The 21,011-nt window shown below is 42.1% G+C and overlaps 1 protein-coding gene across 3 annotated transcripts in view; it reads left to right on the top strand.

Moving 5' to 3' along the window:
• Nucleotides 1-1,671: 1,671 nt before the first annotated feature.
• The window catches only part of flt4 (fms related receptor tyrosine kinase 4), a 50,136-nt gene continuing 30,796 nt past the window's right edge, over nucleotides 1,672-21,011 (top strand). For 2 of the 3 annotated variants that reach the window (XM_047584748.1, XM_047584747.1), the window contains exons 1-2: nucleotides 1,672-2,120; nucleotides 20,157-20,253. In XM_047584748.1, the coding sequence (XP_047440704.1) occupies nucleotides 2,063-2,120; nucleotides 20,157-20,253 (155 nt within the window). In that variant the 5' untranslated portion in view covers nucleotides 1,672-2,062. Of the gene's footprint in view, nucleotides 2,121-15,347; nucleotides 15,477-20,156; nucleotides 20,254-21,011 lie in introns of those variants that run through there. The other variant, XM_047584749.1, reaches the window with a different exon arrangement.

The raw sequence follows: 21,011 nt of genomic DNA, 5'->3' as shown, positions 1-21,011 counted from the left end.
GGATCCAGCGGGATTATAAACTCAAACCTTTTCATCTGACGCAGCAGAGGCGACCGTGTTGTCTTGCTTGAGTGCTATTGTCCGCCCCTCCCCGGCGTCTGAGCGGCTTATGCGTGCTATTTATTATTAAGCTGGACATTGGCGTGTTTTCACGCATTTATGACAGTATCTGGTTTATATTGGCAATGAGTTCTAGTAACTCCCAGGACGACGCTTTGTTAGACTATCCTCACGACTTGGTGTGTTTATTTTCCTCTGCAGCCGAGGGCGCTGCCGGGGCCGAAGCCAGGGGAACGCTTTAATTACAACCATTCAATCACAACATTGTGTTTTAAGGTCAGAGAGGTGGACTGTCGTAAGCAGTCTTCAAGGGGGGAAACACGCCCACAACAACAAGAAAAGAGCCTCTGAGTACTTGTTATTTCACTGGTGCTCAGTAATTCTGAAAGCCCGGTTAGGAAGGAGAGTGCCGCGGCATTATTAGTGCTGTAATGGATTTCCAAATATAGATTCAGCATGCTATTGATTTTACAGCACACTAGAGCTGGAAAGTGAAGCGGTCTGGGATTGATTATGGTGGTTGGAATGGGCAAGATGGTTCTTCTGATGCTCCATAAGAACTTTGACCGGCCTTCAAAGCTGAGTAAACAGCCCCACCTGAAACTCCCATCTCTGCGTGTGCTTGATCATCCAAGTGCGCACTTTGTATACCCTGCTGTACTTCTTCTTTCTTTCTTTTTTTCCCCCCTTTTTCCTGAGTGTATGCGGTACACAGGTTTTCAATTTTCTAAAACCCCTCCCTGAAAAACAACAACAAATCAAACACAGCGGCTGATAGCAGCCCGGCGTGTTGCGCTCTTGGTACACGAGTTTCATTCACACTCTTAGAACTCCCCGAGGACGGATGAATGTGGAGGGCGTTAACAGCATTTGGACAAGCTTGGAAGAACCCTGCAGTTTAGCTTCAATGGAGGCATCGATACAGCTGACCCTCAGGATGAATAATTGCTCCCTCCTAATAGAAAGAAACTCCCAAAGCTCAAACCCACTCAGCTCGTGTTTGTTTAACGCGCAGAAGAATTCACGTTCATAAGCATTCAATTAGTTTGACCTGAACAGATAAAGCTGCATTCGCATTTGGTGTGTCGGGAGGGTTTGTGAATTATGCTGCATCGTGGATTAAAAACAGCTGGTCTAAGGGGAGAATATCATGTAAAATGCCTCTGATATCCTACCAAGGGCTGGGCGCCTGTCTTGCTGGGGTGTTTGTTCACTTCAAGTGGTGACACTGCAGCTTTGTAAGTATTTCCAGTAGTATTAGGATAACCTGCTGTGGTGTCAAAACTCCCTTAAATGCTCGGGTGAAAAAAAAAAAAACATGAAACGGAAGTCAATATCAAACAGTTTTGCACCAAAGCCACACGTTTAAATCCTCAGCTCCAGCACAGCACCCGCAGGGTTCTCTTTGTATCAGTGCTGCAGGTCTTTAACACAGAGGATGAAACTAATGGGATCTTGCAGGAAGGAAATTTGTCATGGATGTTAGGGAGCCGACCCCCCCTCCTCAACACAACACACACACACACACACACACACACACACACACACACACACACACACACACAATGACACACACCCTACAACACACTCACACCCCTCCGAGCTTGTTTTATGAACTCGGTTGGCGGGTGTGCATGCGCTCCGGTCACGAGCAAAGGAAAGGGAAATCATTGTAAATCTCATTCAGTGCATCCTCTTTGACTAAAAAAAAAAAAAAAAAAAAAGAAAAAAAGAAAAGAAAAAAAGAGGGGAGAAAAACAAAACGCTTTTTTCCCCCTCTTGTCCTCAGCACTTGCGCTCCGTCCTCTCTGAGCAGCCTACAGGCAGACGAGCATCGATTGGTTCACCTGAGTTTGTACCCCATTCGCGGACTTTCATTCAAACCAGCGTTTCCAAAAGTAACCAGCCGTCTTACAGTAATAATTAATATTGTTATCGAGGGAGGGGGGGACAAAAAGCAATCAAGCTCAAGCTGCTGCGCTTCTGGACCGGAGACCTGGAGATGAAGACAGATTTTACGCTTTTCTGTCGGACTTGGATTGGAATAGCGTACGCCTCAGGTGAGGAGAAGTTCAGCGCGCACAACTTTTTTTTCCCCCCAATACTTGTTAACTCTGACTTTATATTGATCCGAGGTTGATTGCGCTTTTATTGTTAGGCGGTTAAAGTTTTGTTGAAGTTAAGGTCCGTCTTAAAACAAAGGTAATCCCGGGCGTGGGCATTTGCGCGTATACTGTCTGTGCCATCAGTTTTTAAAAGGAGTGATATATTCCTGCATTATTTGAAAACCCGTGTCATCCCTATCTCACTTGTTCGCAGCTGCGCGTCATAGAAGTTGCCCTACATATTTTAAACACGCCATTTGTCACTCATTAATGACTGGAAGTTGCCCCCATGGCTCTCACTATGGGGCTGAATTAATAAGCACTCTCCAAGTCTACATGCAAATAGGCACTAGGGGGAGGCATGCTGTTGTTGTGTTTGATAAAGATGCAGATGTTAATTGGTGATGCCTCAGTGTAAATCAGGAGGAGACAGACTAGCAGAGTGTGCTGCGTTGAGTGCATGCATGCAGAGCAGGTCATGTTTTGGGAGGGAGAGCCTGCTGATGCAGACTGAGCTGTCATGTGGGCGTTTTTGGATGGAGGTCCAGGTTAAAACATGTTGCAAAGCAGCTTGACCTGTCCCCACAGCTGTCACTTTTGTGCACAAATGAAACAAACACAACCCAGCTCAGGGGCTAAATATTCTCAGGCACGAAGTTTCTCTTTGCTCTGTTCAAATCTGATACTTGACACACTGACTGATTTCGCCGTGTGATGATTTAAGCTGATGTGTGTTCATCTCTGAGAGCAGCTGCACAGCTGTTCATGAAGATCGAGGATTATGTTTTTTGTGTGTGTGTGTGTTGGGGGTTTTTTTTGTGAGGGGCAGTCGCCATATGGTCGCGCTGAATCATAAGTCTACGGTGGATGGATGGCTCCTTTCATAAATACCACAGAGCTGTGCAGGGCGGGTCACGTAAACAGGAGAATCGCAGCCCTCAGTTACTGTCAAAATGACGACTCTCAGTGATGATAGCTTTTATGGCGTGTGACAATGTGTTTTTCACATGTTCCTTTTGAGGCTCCATCCAAACGTCTGCAGCGGCCATAAAATAAAACGAAAAGAGATAGCCCAGCAATCCAGAGTTTGTACCCTGGAAGTAGGGACCCTTTTGTGTGTCCCTATTAGCGAATATCTGTTGACAGGTGTCAGCTCAACCGTTTGGTAACTCCTTGTTTTTCTCAGCTGGTGCCTAAAACATAAATTTGAAGTGCAGCATCCCAGGACTATCCTGGAGGATTTGTATCAGATATGAATTTTTCAAGTGCAGCCTCACAGGATGAACCTGCGGGACAGAGACTGCCTTAAGGTAGAAATGGGGGGGAGGAAAAGGTCATGTTCTGGCACAGTGCGGCTGTTTTTCTTTTTCCAGCTGAAATGAATTTGAAATCCATGCTATGTCTTAGGCGTCTTACGCGGCCCGTCCGAGGGTTAAGGGATGGACATTTAGAATTTCTGAAATCTTTCTCGTCTTTTCCCTGACGCCTCTACGAGACACAAAAGCCGAACTCTGGACTGGGCGAATTGCCTTTTGTCTGCACGTCCGACTTTAGAAAACTGTCTCGTTGAATAATTCAAGCAACAGGTCCTCTTTTAGGAGAAGGTTAAACACTCCCCAGCCGTCTGTTAAGGTTCTTATTTGTCTGAAGGATTTTCATAACCCTCCTAACCCCCTCAAATTTCTTTCAGCAAAACACAAATGTGTGAGATTAAGAAGACAATTCTCAGTGTGATGCAAGCGCGCTGAGAGCGCTGCTCCCTTTATTGTTATCACAGGAGGAGATTGAGGCAGAGTGGGGATTGTAGGGCTGCCAGCCCGGCAGAAGTCATTGTCATTTTAGACGATGAGGGGATGTAATTTATGCAGCAGCTGCATTTATAAAGCTTCAAGATTTCACCCTGAGCCATTTTCTGTCATCTTCCTGTCACGCTCTGTCTCTGGTTTGAATCGCGATGCTTCCAAGACATTTATCACACAGCTACAGAAATTCTGTCTTATTTTAGAAAGACATCATGGTGCGTCGTCGCTGGTGCAGGATGCCATTGAAACTGTGAGCCACTGATTGATTCATCTCTTCGTAATTTCCTTGTTTTTGTCGCTGCACAATTAGCTATTGAACCTATTCCAGTGAAAAATAAAAAAAAGAAGCTTCAACTGAAAGCAGTGAGTCATTTTCTTCTTAAGCTAAGCTGTAGAGCCAAATGATCTTTGGCTCATTCTGTGTCTTGGGTGCACAGTGTTGATATTTTTTTTCTATTTTTTTTTTTTAGCCGAGTGTTTTCTGTACGCATACCTCCGCCTGATCAGATCATCCCAGAAATCTGATTCTCAACCCCTGGTGTTGTTCTAGTTGTCCACTTGTAGAGGCTGAGTTGTTTTAGCCAACAATAGCCCCCTATTCTCAGCGCTGATCTCAGAATTCAACCTCAGGACTCTGAGGAGAGGACCCGCTGCGTTTGTCCACGTATATCTTGTTCTATCAACTGGAGAGCAGCTCAGATGAGAGAGGAATGCCGCTGCTGTTCCTGCCGCCACTCAGTGTGGGAAGGTCGCAGCACTAAAGTCCAAATAAATAGGGAGTCCGGTGCCTCACTCAACGCTGGCATGAGGCAGCGAGGCCTCTTGGGCATCGGGATGTCTGGTCACTCACTTTCTCATCACGCTGAAGCACTAACACCGCTGATATGACTAAAGCTGAGTGATAAGCTCTTTCAGCACCAGGAATCCGCAGCAAAAGCCAACTATGTGTCTAAGTTGGTGTTAGATAGTCGATGAAAACCATCTGTGGGTTTTCATATTCCTGACCCCTCCGTATTTTCTGCGCCCAGTTCCTCGCCTCGCTGGTTGCAAGACTAATGGCAGTGGCAAACGCTCGGCCCAGATCCAAGTGGAAATATCTCTGACTATTTGATGGGCCGCCATTCAATTTAAGCTATTTTTCCAGCGACTTTGTCCGTGAATTTGCCGTTAAAAACATTGACAGCTGCTGGATCAGTCGCCATAATGCTCGATGTTAAAATTAATCCCAAAATCTCCCGGTGATCCCCGCACTTTTTTCTTCCACCACCCTGAAGGTCACATTTATAGTTTGGAGCGAAATGTCTCAAGAGCGATTTGATGGGTTGCTGTGATGTTAGTTTTAATAATAACAATAACTTGCATCTAGCCACATAATAAGTTCAAAATTGTAATAATATTTGTATATATTAATATGCCACACTGCTAAAACAGCGTGACTAGAAAGAAGCAAAATCGTCTTATATTTAATAAAATCATCTTGTATTAAGAAAAAAAATCTGCCAATGGGCTTAAACTTTTTTTGCTTGACAGAAATTCTTCACACTTTCTGCACAAAGTTCTTGTCTGTGAGCAAATTGTTGTATAATGTATTTCTTTGATGCAAGGATTTTTTGCTTCCTTTTTTGCAGTGCATGAACAAAATAAGAATATCTGTGAAAGAAGAGGGATTTGCAGGAACTGTCCAATCAGCCAGAGCATAAAGGGACACATGGGGAAAGGAAAAAATGAGGCAATAAAAATAAATAGATCTCATTATATAAAATAAATACTTTAAAAATGTATAAACCAAAGTATTTATGTAAATTGTGTCCTTTGTATCTTAAGCATTTATTTTCCTTTTTTTTGTTTTACCTTTTTAATGGCACCTCCATGACTCCATATTAAGTTATTAATGAGCAAATACTAGCATGCTAACACGTTAGCTGTGGCCTGCTAACGTTAGCATTTAGCTCAAAACACGGGTGTGCCTAAGTGAGGCCTTTATGCTGGGAAGGCTGCAAAGGAAGGGACATTTGACAGATGTTTCGAGCTCTACAATTACACAAACTGCCTTTAGGACGGCAACAAGCAACTTCACACTTCACAAATGTTTTTGACATTTTGGCTTTCATGTCTAACCTAACCAGCAGAGTGGCACACAAATGGAATCAACCCACTCACGTCGAGCCGGGTTTTACATGATCAAGATCTCGTTCTCGATGCCCCCGACACTTCCTGTGCAACTGCAGCCCGTACGGAGAGGAATACCAAGCAGGCCGATTATGCCTCGCTGACTGCAAATTTTGCCTAGACTTGATTCTGGAATATAGCAAAGAAAAGTAAAACTCAGATTTGCAGAACTAGTTAGTAAGAAACTGGTAAGATATCTATTAATAAAGCTGTTGGCTGGCAATCACAATGCTCCGAGTGTTTAGATATAGGGATGATAGAATAAGTTTGTGATGTTGCCTTTGGTTGTCCACATTGAGAGTGACAGAAACTGTCGAGAAAACAGAGAACGTCGAGCCCTGACTCCTTTCTCACCTCTGCATAGCTGGCCCATCATGCTATAAAGTAGAGTACTGAAGTTGTCTGGCGCGGCCTCCCCCTCAATTCCAAAGCTGTTAAACCATCTGATGAACTTGCAGCTTTAGCCCTGTTATGAGGGCCGAGCTCTACAATCCTCTCATTGCTCGACCCATCACGACATAAAGCAACTCGGCGTTTTATAATTACCGCCCATCACTGTGGCTCATAACTCCTAAGTCCTTTCACAATGTGAATGGGATTGTTGTCTCTTTTTCTGAGGCTGACTTGCCGTGTACTTATGAGTTATACAAAGAAAGCGATTAACACGTTTTAAAGGTCCATTCAGACCTTTGTCTCCTCATGGTCATTTTCAGCGTCCCCTGCTGTGAAAATTAAACGTTAGTCACAGCAGGCTCCCATTTTTCTTCTTCTTCTTTTCTTGCATTCTTGAAGAGCAGCTCCCACACTTGAAATGATTACCATGCAGAGGAGGTTTAACCTATTGATTTTCTTCCCGTCTCTCACTTTCCCTCTGTGCCTTCAGTCACATGCACACGAGTGTTACTTTGCAGTCAGCACAAACGCAGTATTTTAAGCACACTTTGCTCGGGGAGTACTTGAACTATGACTCCCTAAGTGTGTTTAACCTCCCGTGATGGGGTGACAGTGTGCACAAATGTCCATATCAGTGCTTTTACATAGCAATGATTAACATGTAGCTGCTTTTTTTGTATTATAACAAACGAGACTGAAATGATCAAGAGTATTACGCCGTGTTTTTCTGGTCAGTTTATATGTTGGCAAGCTTTTCCAAGAAAAAAAAAAAATCCACTACAATTGGCGTGTCTTGTCGTGCTAATGTGTTCCTGTGCCCATAAGAGCGTAAGAGGCATTTACTGTAAATAGTGTTGTTAGAAGCTGGAGCGAAATTGCTTTGTGGTGTCAGATGTCTTATTTTTCTGTGCATGCGCTGAGGGCAACTACTTGTTGCTTGGACACGGTGTAACACAATTATTACAGCACCCCAAAGAAGAAGCGTCGTTAAGAGCACTTCTGAGTTTAAAAAGAACTGCTGTTACTTTCAAATCGCGTTCTCAGGCAGCTGTTTATGTACAGCGTTGTGACTTGGAGATCTGTTTAGAACCATCGGCGCTTCGTGGCTAGTACCTCTTGCCCCGCATTAGAGGTCAGTTGAGGTTCATGGGAAAGAATCCATTGGCAATGCCTGAGGAAATTGCCAGCTTCCCTCCCTTTGGGCATTCAGCACCATAATTGTTGACCTGGTACTCCCTAGTTTGCCCTTGTTTTCTACGGCATCTTAAGCTGCCACGGTGATTTAGCTCCACGGGAGATCTGACACGACAGCTGAGAATTGTTTATGGGCCGAATCGCCATGAATTAGGTAACAAGCACCGTCACGGACCTCCTCAAAGTTTGGCCTCTGAACAGTCGCAGCATGAGTTTTAGGAGCGTGCAAGTCGTCTCAGCAGGTCCGCTAATCTTTGTCACTTTGTATTTTTTTATTTTATTTTTTATTTTTACATATCTTAGATGTCATTGCCAGGAGTTTGGACAGAGCCTTTAACCACACTCTGGTTCTCAACCCGGTGGACGCAATTTCTCAGTAGTAAAAATGATGATGAGCAAAAAATGGATTGCCACAGAGGAAGAGGTTGAGCTGTCCGGTGTGCCTGTGAGGCAGGTACAGGAAGGTGTAGTCAGGGACAGGGTTTTCAAACATAGGAAGCTGGCCCAGATGGCCTGTCGCCGCATCCTTAATTGTGCACCCCTCCTCCGGCAGGATGTTGGAAAGGCCGGTCTCCTCTTATAATAGTGGAGAGGACAGGGACATAGTGGATGTCATCCTCCGTAGTAGTAACAATGAAATCAAAGCTGATCTGCCAGTCAGTCCGTCGCCTGGCTTCGGCCCGGCCTTGTGTACAGATGACAGAGGAAGTTGACTTTATTTCTTTCAGAGAGAGAGACAGAGGCAGATAGAGGGAGAAAGAGGGAGAGAGTTTGTTATAGCCTCGGGCTTGCTGACTCCACATCCATAGAGCAGGTCTGTTGCGTGGCCTGCTTGGCCTCCCATCCCTCGCCAGATATTCAGGGCTATTTCAGAGTGCTTCAGCTTTGGCACTTATCCAGATACAGTGTCACTGAAGTCACTAAGTACTTTTGTATGCACTGCTTCTCTTTGACCCTCAGATACCCCCAGAATCTGAGGGTTAATTTTCTATTACATTGAAGTGTGTATAACCCTTTGTGCTTTTATCTGAAGGGAAGACCCAAGCTCCTCATTTTCTTCTAACCATGGCATAAACAGGAATGTCTTGTCCTGAATCCTATTTCTGTATCTTTATTTTTGAACTACTCCCCCGTCGCATCCTTTCTGCCAATACAAGACTCTGAGAAAAGCTTGTTTTTTTGTTGTTTGCACAAGGTTCCTCTTTTCCTGTTCCCGTCACGTGACCGATCGGAGACAAAACTACAGAGGAAAACACCAGCGTCAAAATCGTCCTCACTGTCCATGAAAAAGGGAAATGGGAGAGGCGTGAATGTGATAAAGAAAACAGGAAATTTGCTCGCGGTGAAAAACACTGCTGTGCTTTTCACACAAGCTATAACGCGCACTGCCTCGTACCCGCGGAGGGGAAAGAGGAGCTCTCGCCTCCACGGTTACCTTTAATGCTCCGACTCCTGCCTGCCTTGCATCTGTCATCTTGTAGGAGAAGCTTTACATTTTTAACTGGCTTAGGGCGCCTTACGGCATCTAGGCTCCTTCCCCTCTGTGTGACTTATCTACTCAGCAGGATTCCTCCATAAGGCGAGGAAGTCCAGTTTCAGCGCTGCCTAAATGTGACAGACCTACCAGTGTGAGCAATAATGAGAGCTCAGTGGTGGATAATGTTTATGCGCATATGCAGAAGCACTTAAACGGGTCAAGGACCGACCTGCTGCATGCATGTGGTACCACAAACTAAATCTACAGCTTGTTTTGCCGCAGCGCCACACACAACATAGTGAACAGTAACTACAAATGCTTCTGTAACTCTACTTTTAGGTGGACATTTTTCTTATTTGCTGTATCTTGTTTGCAGCGTAAGTAAGACAAAATGCCCCTGATGTCGTGCGGAAGCACAAACAAGCAATTTGAGAAAAACATTTGTCTGATTCATGGATTTTTACTCTGATTTAGAAGCACCGGGCTGACTTTGCAGTTTCTCTTTTTTTTTTTTTTATTACATTATTATGCAGCGGAGAAGCAAAGAGGAAATACACAGTCAGGCCGAAGAATGATTGGATGACAGCAAAGGTGCCAGTTTGGATTTCAATGAGGATATCGCAGTTACAGTGCGTGAAATGCATCCCAGTATATGATTTTGCAATTTTAATACAAACCAGGGAATATACACACTGATCAGCTACAACTTTAACCTTTGGACTGCAACACTAAGAAATACGATTAATCGCGATTAAATATCGTTCATTTTTAATCTATGTTAATAGCGTGCACTGCAAACTGATTATTTTGACATATCATTATTAAAATGTTTACATTTTGATACAATATAAATACTGAAGCTGTGTGATATGTATATTGTATATATTTATATATATATATTTGTATATATTTTTGAGCTATGGTGATCTGTTCAAAAGCGAGGTGTCTCAAAAAGTATAAAAGCCACAGCTTAAATGCTTGTATATACTGTATAATGTGTTCACACATGGGCAGATTTGTATATCGTACAAACTGAATGCCTAGCAATGGTTAGAAAACGGGTACAAAAGGAGAAATTAAGCATTTTATTGTCTACTACTACTAAAAAGATCAACCAGTTACAATGCCAGTCAAGAGTTAAAACCGCTGACAGGAGAAGTGAATCACATTGATCACTTTGTAACAATACAATATTCTACTGGGAAACTTTTGGACATGGCATTTATGTGGATGCTATTTATACATGTACCATCCACCCAGAGAAAACCAGGTACCCCCCCCCCCCCCATAGCCATGACACTCCTTGATGGCAGACACAGAAAAAGGGTTTAGGAACAACAACAAAAAAAAAAAAAATAAAAAAAAACAGCACAAGGTGTTGACCTGGCCTCCAAATTCACTCTGGATGCACTGGAACAAGCCAGAGAGACCCCTCCCCTCAACCTGCTCAAGTAAGACCTACGAAATATTAGGCCGGTGTGTTATGGCTGATCGATGTAAATCAGGTTTATTTGGCATTTTTAACAGTATCATTTGTTATTCCGTTTCACCAAACTACGTTATCTCAAAAAACTCGGAGGCAGACTCTTGGCATTCTGACCTATCAGAATAAATAAAGAGCTCCTGAAGACGCTCCTATGGCATGCTGTTTATACATTTCAGCTGACAACAAGAAACATCGTGCATCCCCCCCCCCCCTCCTGTCAACCAGGTATGCGAGATTGATACATCAAAGCGCAGGCTGTCGCTCACGCTGAGCAGACGGTCACAATTGTCCTTGAAAAAAAGTTTGAATTGCGTTCACATACATCTGGCACTTCCATCACCACAGAGGCATGTGGCCATGAGTTAGCTGAAAGACCAGCTGTGTGAACCCATGTGTCTAATGTAACCACCTCTATATGATCACTGCGACATGGCTGGCATGTTTGCAAGACACTGCCTCGTCCTTATCTAATATCTGCAATTAAACTGTACCTACAAAGTCACTTAATGCGTTTTAAACAAATACCGACACAAAGCTTGTCTTGTAGGCTTCTCAAATCTTCATGTTTACTTGACAGAGCCAGCTGGACATGTTGCAGTGTACACAGACACATTACTCCCACAGTGAGAATGGGAGTTTTCACAGCAACAAAGAGCACCTTTCCCGAGAGCGATGTTAACGCGTTTACTGGGACGTGTCCAGCGAGCCTTCTCTCTCCGGTATGAGTCCATGTCAAATCATTGTCAGTGAAGATTTCCTTTTTAAATCTTCTGTGAGAGTTGAAAGCAAAAATGCAATTATTTTCCACAATCCCCGGTGATCAGTGTGACAGATACTGAGAGTGTGATGGGCTGAGTCACAGGACCTATAAAGTCACTGGAGTCCCTGTCATTTCCATGAAACACAGAAAATTAGAAACATAATCCCCCTTTTAAACCCCTTTTACTAACAGAGACTGTGAATTCAGCGCTCGTTGAAACTTGTGCTTTCCTATCGCACGTAGTTGTACAGTAACAGAAGGAGTAACTTGGAATCCTTGTTTGGTTTATCTTCGTAGGTTAAAATGTGAAGCTGCTTTTAGTTGGTACAGACTAATCACCCAAAGTCAGTGCTTATCTGTGCACCACCAGCTGGAATGCATGGGAAGAGAGGGAAACCGAGCTCAAATATTTTTTTGGCTCGCCGCCCATGTGCACATTTGTTAAGCGGTTGTCAAAGAGCCAATGGCCATTGAAGTTGCTTCTGCCAGAGGGATTAGTTTGAATTGATAGATGTTGTCTCTATCTGATTTTATTTGCTGCACAATACCATCTGCAAGTTGAATAAGGGGGCAAGAACAAATCACATAACTTTAAGTCACTTTTACGTCCTATACCATGTTTTTTTTTATATACATTCCCATTAAAATAGTTGTGACAATATCATTTATTCTTGATAAATAAAGCGCATATCCTCTCAAAAAATACAACTGATACATGTATTGGGCACCGTTTGTAAAGTTGCGCATGTTAAAATGAACACGCAATTTTCCTTACATGCAGCTCGAAAATACTAAAAATCACTTCTTTTTATCACATTTACTAAGTGTTAAAGTTAAATGTTAAAGTTTAATGTAAATGTTAAATCTAAATGTAATTATCAAATCTTAATGTAAATGTTAAATCTAAATGTTAAATATTAAATCTACTAAATATTAAATTGAAATGTTAAATGGCGAAACTAAATAATTGAGTTACACTGCCATCATCAGTTAAAAGTGCACGTGTAGGATCTAGTGTGATGTCTTAGCAGAAAGTTTGAATTGTACTCATAACTATGTTTTCATTAATCACTTGTAACTATAAACGTCTCTACTTACCTTTCAGAAAGTACACCATGTTGTGCTGCATGGTTTCTATATATCCCAGAACAGAGAAACAGTACTTGGCTTAAAGAGTTTTTTTTAATTTTTTTATGTTTTAACATTGAACTGTCACACAACATACATAAGGTAGAGGTGAGGGTCCTGTTTTAAGTTCAGGTTCATTGTGAATCTGGTCCACCAAACCCTGTTTTATTTCATGCCTCCACTGCCATACAGTAATTGGAAAGCACTTGAACGCTAAATGTAAAACAGGCACGGTGCTTACTGCTGTGTATTACACAACTCAGCGGCTGCATGTAAATTAGGCTCGCACAAGAGGCCAGATTTAAAAATGCTTGGCAGTAATATAAACTTAATGTAAACCGTAGCTAAGGAGCTGCGAGAATCATGTATAATAAATGAAAGAAAATCAGTTTTAACTCAAACTCAACACAAGTAATTTTTCTTGTTAGAGCTGGCGGCTTGTGTAAAGAAAGGCAACACGGTCTCCTTAAACACAGTTCACAGCTGCAGCTCAGCTCACTCACCGTCATCCTGTTCCTGCACGTAACCCTTCGTTCTGACCGTCCTCCAGCCGAAACTGTTGTTCTGTGACGAATCTCGTAAAATGCACGGCGATGGCTAACCTTTTTGTTCTTTTTTTTTTTTTTTTTTTTTTTTTTTAAATGCCTGTTAGGATAAATGAGCTAACATAGTGATAACAGCCGTAACAATCCGTCTCGAGAAGCAGCATGAAAGGTCACGGCGGGAAAATGTGTTTATCATCGTGACAAGATATCCTATCAGCCGTTAGCCTAGCTATGCAGTAATGGGCTTTGTTTTTGTTGGCATTCGCTTCTCTCAACCATACGTTGGGGCAACGTGTGCTTTTAATTGTATTTGACAGAATGAAATCAATTACTAAAGGGATTATATATTTTCACAAACTACTTACGTGGCTGACAGGTTGACAGGGCTCCATATCTGGTGTCTCGCAGTTTGGAAACATAGTGTGTACATTACAGAGTGCATCCATATGGAAGATATTGACATCTGGCACAAAGGATTTTCATCATTGTGAAATACAGGGTGAAATAACCAGCAACCTCCTGCAGCATCATACATTAGAGTCGCCTACAGAGTGTGAGGCATATAAAAAATGCCCCTTCCCACCTCTCATCAATCTCAAGTGTCCAAACCGCAGAGAGGCCGCTGGCTCTTTTGGCCTACAGTCATGTCTAAGTCAGCACACTGTAAGTTATGACTTCATGGAGCATCCTTCAGCAGTTATGGGATAGCCACTTAGGATGACAAGTGATATATAAGATCTTGACAAGTAATGTGGTGCACATTATCTCGAAAATCACCTTGGTAATACATTGTGTCAGAAGTGCCGGGCTCACAGTGCACCAGTGTATCTGTCACGAGTCTTAACAGTTTAAAAGGTCTGTGAAATGTTTTGCTTGACTTCAAGGAGCATTTACCTTGACTCCGTGTGGGTGTATCACCTTTGAATGTGAGACACTCTTTCTTTAGTGTGACAGACGCACCTACAACTCATTGGAGCATATCAAATAGCCCCCCCTCCCCCCCAAAAGGTCTTCCTTTTTGCAGTAAATGAGCCGTTTCCAGGTTTCCCCACCACCGCCACATGCACTTCAGAACATCTTGATGTTGTATCTCTCAGGGGCTGACAGTCAGTCATGACATTTCAAAAAGATTTACAATTTGCATCCTGTCTGTCAGCGTGTGATCTCTCTACAGATTGTGATGGGAGCATCCATCACTGAGGCTCAGCTACAATAGAGATTTAGCTCACAGTTCATCACTCAGTCTGCACATCTAGCAGGAGGCTAAAAGTCGTGTCAGGATTTTTATAAATCTTCCCGTGATGTCCCTCATTATTTTTCTGGGATATTTTCAGTGTTGTATTTACTGCTGAACTTGTACTGTATCAAGTTGTGCAATCGTATGCCTGTCAGCATCTTTCAAATGGTTCTGATTTGACATTGCTGACCTCGCTTCCTCAGCTAATGTTCTTGTAAACTTCAACAAACAAATGGCAGAAATGCAGAAAATCAGACCTGTGTGGGTGGCAGCGTGCGTGCTGTTCTCCCATGATGTTTTACTTGATGGTGTCTTTAAAGTGAAAAGTCCTCCAATCAAAAGGAACAAAACAAATAATTTGCCAAGGCCTTTTATGTTTGCTTTTTCTTTCAATACTCTTTGGTTTCACAAAAAAAAAAAAAAAAAGATTTGCATTCTCACAGGCTATGCTTATCTGCTTCTTCAGTGGTGGCACATAAAGCAGTTTATGGAAGGTTAGATAAACATAGTCTTGCAAAGAAAAGGCATTTATTCTGGAGCAGACACAGCAACAAAGTGGAAAAGTTTATATGCCCATCCATCTTAACCTGTATCACACTACCTTTAGCCACACTTTTGCCTCCTCATACCAACTATATTGTAAAACATCGTTGAATCTATGCATGTTTTTGGTCTTAAATGTATTTCTTAATTATGTCAATGGCACGACAAACACAAATAAGTCACCGTGCTTGGTCCTTTGTTTTGGTCATTGGATTTTCCTTCAGAAATGGACATTAAAAAACAGAAAGTGAGTGGTTATTTGATTTTCATTTTAAAATTAAAATTGAAATTCAAGGCATTTTTCTGTTGGATCGAGAATGGATAACAAAAGTTTTAAACAGGTCGATTTTCATTTTCTGTTCTTAAAAACATCGTTACAAGACGGAAACAAAAAAATCGCCCGTTTTTTCATATTGTGCGACCGGAAGTTGTCGTTTTCAAAGTAAGAGCACGCATGACGACGGCGCTGTGTGACAGAAGTTGATGGTCATGGATAAGTACGTCGTTTGTCGAAACAATAACAGAGTCTCAACGAAGAACACATGACTGCAGAAAAAAACCAAGCCGCATATTTCAGGTAAAAAGTAAAAATAACTACATATAATCAGGGAATAGTTAGCTACTAGCTAACATTACTCTTATGCGTGCAGAGATTTCTGCAAATGACAAGCCCTGGTTTGTCACGTCAAAAATAACGTCAGAGTAAGGTCCCAAAGACATTAGCCTGCGTTAGGGAAACCACATATATTTGGGTGTTCTTACCACAAACAGAGTACGTCCTCATACAAGCTGTTACTTTGAAAACGTCAATTTTCGGGTGCAAAATGTGAAAAAACGGGCACTACTTTGTTTCTGTCTTCCAACGATTTTTGTTTTTAGAAGCAGAAAATGAAAATGGAATGCCTTGAATTTCCATTTTAAATTTTGAAAAGAATTTTTTGTCCTTTTCTGAATGGAAATTAGATGACCAAAACATACACTGAACCTGCTTCTGCTGCTGTCAATTGACATACCATACTCCAATGTCTGGGATTTCAGTAAAAGTAACTGTGGTTTGACATTTATTCACTCCAGTGAGTTGAGGTACACAAAGAGACTACAGGTTTTAATGTAATTATAGAACAACCCTGTGTATGTAAATGCTTAGGACGGAGGCCACTCGTACACTCTGGCAAAGGCTTTGCACTGATCTGTTGTGCAAACCAGTACAAACCAAGCTTTAATCTTTGCCTTTCTTGTTGACACCAGAAATCAAACATAATTAACATAATGTTTTGGTCTCCACCACCTCCTAAGATCAATACCTTAAGAAGCTGCTTGCTGCACTAGGTCACCTTGCTACTTCTGTGACTCTTCGGTGCTTAACAAAAGGAGACTTTATCAAGACTTAAATCACTCCTTTCTGCTGTGGCAGTAAAACAGCAGCCGGCTCATGAGTGCCAGCAGAGTTACGTGCCAGAAAGACAAAACAATGAGCTGAAAATCTGTGGAGATTTAAAGCTAAAAAGGAACTACTAAAACAAGTAATCATATTATACTGAGGGACAATGGCGAAGAGTGACCGATATCAATATTTTAGTAGTATCAACTAATCTGTCACTATAAACAGTGATCAGTGGCGCTTTAAATTTGTCAGTAAGAAGAATGTGAGATATAATGTTGCAGGTTTTGCCATGTGGTTAACATCCAGGTCTGTTGTCTATAATAAGCCCAAGAGGGACTGACGTCTTCAAGGGAAAGTGTGGGAGGTCTAGAGCTCATCTATCCACTATCCTTGAACACTGTTGAGGTGATGTCTCTTGTTCTCTTCGCTGCGTGTAAAGGAAATCTACTCTTCCTAAAATAGGGGGGGAAAAGCAAGTTGTCCTGACAATGAATTTCCTTTCTCACTTTCCCCCTGTCTGTAGCTCCTGGGGGGTCCCATGTCGGCCCCCGTGTGTATGTGTTCATCCACTGTTTGGGTTTGCAGCGTTTCAAGGTGTGAGGAAGAGTCGACAAAGCTGCGCTGTGTCGCAGAGGGGTGGTGATGGGACCGAAGCTGGTGGCAGGTTCACATCAGGGCTGAGACAATAAGTTGGGGAAACTTTGCCTCTCCTCTCAGGCAGAGTTAGAGATCTCTGAAAGAGCAAGGAAGGAAAATCCCGCCGGGAGCCAAGCTGGGAATGGTTCATGGACTGTCACCACTTCCTACTTCAATCGTCAATGTGTTTGTTTTGTGCCAGCGCTGCAATTCTACCTCACAATCATTCAAGTGTTGTTCTGTGGCCGGTGTGTGAGTTAAAGCCATCAGCTTTAATATCCTTGCAAAGACAGAAACGGATATCGCTGGGTGGCTTTTCTGTCTAAACCAGGATCTCCAGCAGACACGGACAAGGATGTCTGAAATATGAATCAATATTTATTTTTTATTCATAGGTTGTAAGAAAGAGAAGGACGGGGATCAGTACCAAGAATAATAAAACAGAGGAACTTTTCAGGAATAAATGCTTCTTTGTGTTCTTGTTGAAAGTTAAGTATATTGACTCACACATCTGTTAGATAAATATGAAGCTACAGCCAATAACACCAGCAGCTAAGCTCGGTGCAGCATACAGACGGTACAGCTCACTGCTAATGCACCCAAGTAGTACAAGCAGCACAAACTTCAGTGGAAGTAACCTTCAGAGTAACTGTTTCCAGGGGGCGCTAAAAGTGATGAATACATCTGGACGAAGGCTGGAACATCGTTGTGCTTGTTATCATTGCCTGTTGTTGCCATGGTTTAAGTTGCTGAAGTCTACCATTCGTAAGTAGTGATAAAAAATGATCTAAAGTCTAAGTTCCTCATTTTGTTTGCTTAACACATAGTTGGGGTATTATTGCAACTCACTGTATTTGTATTTATAGAGCATTTTTAGCCTTTTTTATATGGTCACCGTTTTTCTGTCTTTCTACTAAAATTCCAGAATATTTAGTTGATTAGACATTTTTTAATTTCATTTTTTTAAATTTCATTTTAATTTCGCCCCACATATTTACATTTCTTTAAATACACATTAATATGACTCCAACATATTTTAGTAAAGGAATAAGGAATAGCTCATTAAACTCGGCCACTTGGCTGAGTTTAATGTCGAACACATATATTAGGTCGTTGGTCCCTACTTAATCTCTCCACGAGTTTAAGGGTCCTTGGCTCGAAATACATTGAAGACTGCTGCTTTAAAGGTCAAGCACGTATGATTTTTGCAGCATCTAGTGGTTCAATTTCCCTTTCTGAGGATGTAGATGAACCAAGCAGCAGATGAAGGAGCAACCCTCCAAAAAAAAGGTGTTAAAAGGTCCAACTTTACAGCAAAAATGAATGTTAATTCTCCCATTGATAACAATTGTACAGTGATTTTTTAAATACTCTCAAATTGCACTAAAGCTTAAAGTTGTGCCTACTGACAATAGAGTTTTGTGACCAGGACTTCAGACAAACCCCTGACTTTGTGTTGTCTCGCCTTGTTTTTTTTTTTGTTTTGTTTTGTTTGTTTGTTTTTTAGGACTGGTCAGCCATGAATTAACTCGAACACAACACACTACAAAGTACAACAAGTTACTTCAGCCCAGTTGCTTGTTAGCTAGCTTCAGGTATATGTATTATGCTGTTATTTTAGCACACATTGCTGTGCTCTGCAAACGTCCCTTAGGTGTGGCTCTAACAAACCGGCAATATAGAAAGACTGCCAGTGACATTTTCCAACCACAGAGGGCGCCACTGAGCCAATCAGCATCACGAAAGTACAGATACAAGTGAAATCTCATTCAGTACAAGGGGCCATTAGACAGGCATGGCTTCAAAATCGCTCTTGGGGCAACCTCTAGGTGGCGCCAGAAAGAGTATATATAACCCCTTCGTATAAAATCAATTAGATGAATGGTGGCTGTCACTTCAGCATAAAAACAAATGTCCCAGTAGCCATTGCTACATTGCTACTGTAGAAGTAGTAATGGCGAAGCAACATGGTGGACTCCTGCTTCACGTAGTTATGGACTAAGGACAAAGCCACCAGAGCACAATTTGAAATCACAGGCGATTATACGCCAATGAAATTATTATATGTATGCTATATTCCGTTTATGCTAACAGAGCCATTTGGACCTTCAGGAACAAATTTCTAACCACAACTTTGGGTGTTTTTTTTTTTTTTTATTATTTGTACCCAGGACTGACTCTCAAAGTCAGGGACACTTTGGAGTTTTTGAATTCTTTGCACACTTGGCAGGAACTGGGGCCGATCGTCTCCTTCCAAATTACCAAAATATTTACATAAGAATAACTTTGCTCTATTGTGCTCCCTGGGCAGCAGGATGCGTTGGGGGATTGGGGTTTGTGTACAAGATCCGCAGATGTCCAGATCTCCGGGTTTTGATTGGCAGCAGGTTACGGCTAGCTGTTGTGAAACAGCTCTGGTCCGTTGCTCTCTCATGTTCTGTTATTTGCCGGCAGAAGAAAGGACATTGATCTAAAGTTTGAAACTGGCTTAATAAAGGCCTTCGAGTGTTTATAGACGCGGCTCCGTTTGACCTTGACTAGATGGAAAAAGCGGGAGCTGGAAATGTGCCAGCGTACCGTGCATTAATTATACGTATCACAATGATTTTCAAACAAACACTGAGTGTGAAAAATGGTCATCATTTGATTTGTAAATGCACCGAAAGCCCCACCATTACCATTCAACCGCTCAGTCTTTACTATTCCTCAGTGTGTGTGTGTGTGTGTGTGTGTGTTTCCAGCTTAATGATATCCAGGTGGGACATAAGTCACTGTGACACTTTTATATATGATAGACTGTAGGTGCGGAGTCTGACTAAGCGCTAATAGCACCCTGAGGGGACTCTGGGACGGTAATGACATTCTAGACGGGCCGTATTAACCAAGCACCAGTCGGAGAAGTGAGCGTATTGGTAATGAATCAAGGACAAACAGTATTTGTGGCGCTTCATCGGAGGAGGAAGAGGAGGAGGAAGAGGCAAGGAGCGCACAGCAGCATTGTCTCATGAGTGAGCCCGTGATTTTCACCGTCTGAGTGTTATTCAGCATCGGGGACCGAGGGCTTTGGCAGCAGATTGCCTTACAGCTTGTAAATGTAATAACCGTCGTGTCAGGTTTCGGATTCCTGATGCGTTTCGGAGATTTGTCGGCCTACCATGCAGCTTCGTCACAGGACGAGGTCCTGAGTGACCAGTGTAACATGAATCTAACACGGTTGCTTTTTTCCCTCCTCCTCAGGTCTGGTGATAGGCTTCTCTATGACTCCACCCATCATCGACAGCTCCAGAGACGACCTAGTGATCCCAGTCCTTACAACGCTCAATATCACATGCAGGTATGTTCTGCTGCCTGTTTGTGTGTGTGTGCGTGCTTTTGTGTGTTAATTTGTTTTCTACTGATGAAAAGGAGAAAAAAAAGAGCACATGTTGTGGTACAAAATAAATATACTATCCCTCATTACAAATCAAACACGTTTCACATAATCCACTACAGAAAGAAATACGGTATTAAGTGATTTTGCCAGAATAAAAAAGTGAGACTACCATCATTTTCTGATTTTTGAATGCGAAGATTAATAAAAGCGTCTACATTCAGTGCTTTTACCTTTAAATATGAGCGTGCATTACCCTACTTTAATCCTAAATCTAGTACAAATTGGGACTTTCACACCAGAACAGTTCTGGGAGCTAGTGAGGGGTAGCTACCAACTACCTAAAAGCTAACTAAAAAAAAACTACACTTGCTTTTTCTGTTTGCAGTCAAACTGGCAATAGGAACTGTGACATGGAATAGTATGTCGCTAGTAGGTGGTATAGCTACGTTATTTTGTTCTGCACTATACGCAAAAAGGCTCAAAGTCAAGACTTGAGTCTATGTTCGCTTCTTTTGTCCAGTTCTATTTTTAAAGCTGATATGGACGTTTCTGTTTACTTCAAACATTTTAACGATGTTGGTGTTTTTTATTATTTCCTTTATTACGTCACTCTCAGGGAAAGTGCCTACACCATAAACATTTAACTAGAAGTTCAGGTTTCAGCTATTATCCTATATAGAGTTCTAAGAGCTAAGTTTGTTCTCAGTTCCTCAGAACGA

The sequence above is a fragment of the Mugil cephalus genome, chromosome 5 (genome assembly GCF_022458985.1).
Source record: "Mugil cephalus isolate CIBA_MC_2020 chromosome 5, CIBA_Mcephalus_1.1, whole genome shotgun sequence".
NCBI lineage: Eukaryota > Metazoa > Chordata > Actinopteri > Mugiliformes > Mugilidae > Mugil > Mugil cephalus.
Note: the sequence above shows the minus strand (reverse complement) of the source record. Positions and strands in the feature narration are given on the sequence as shown.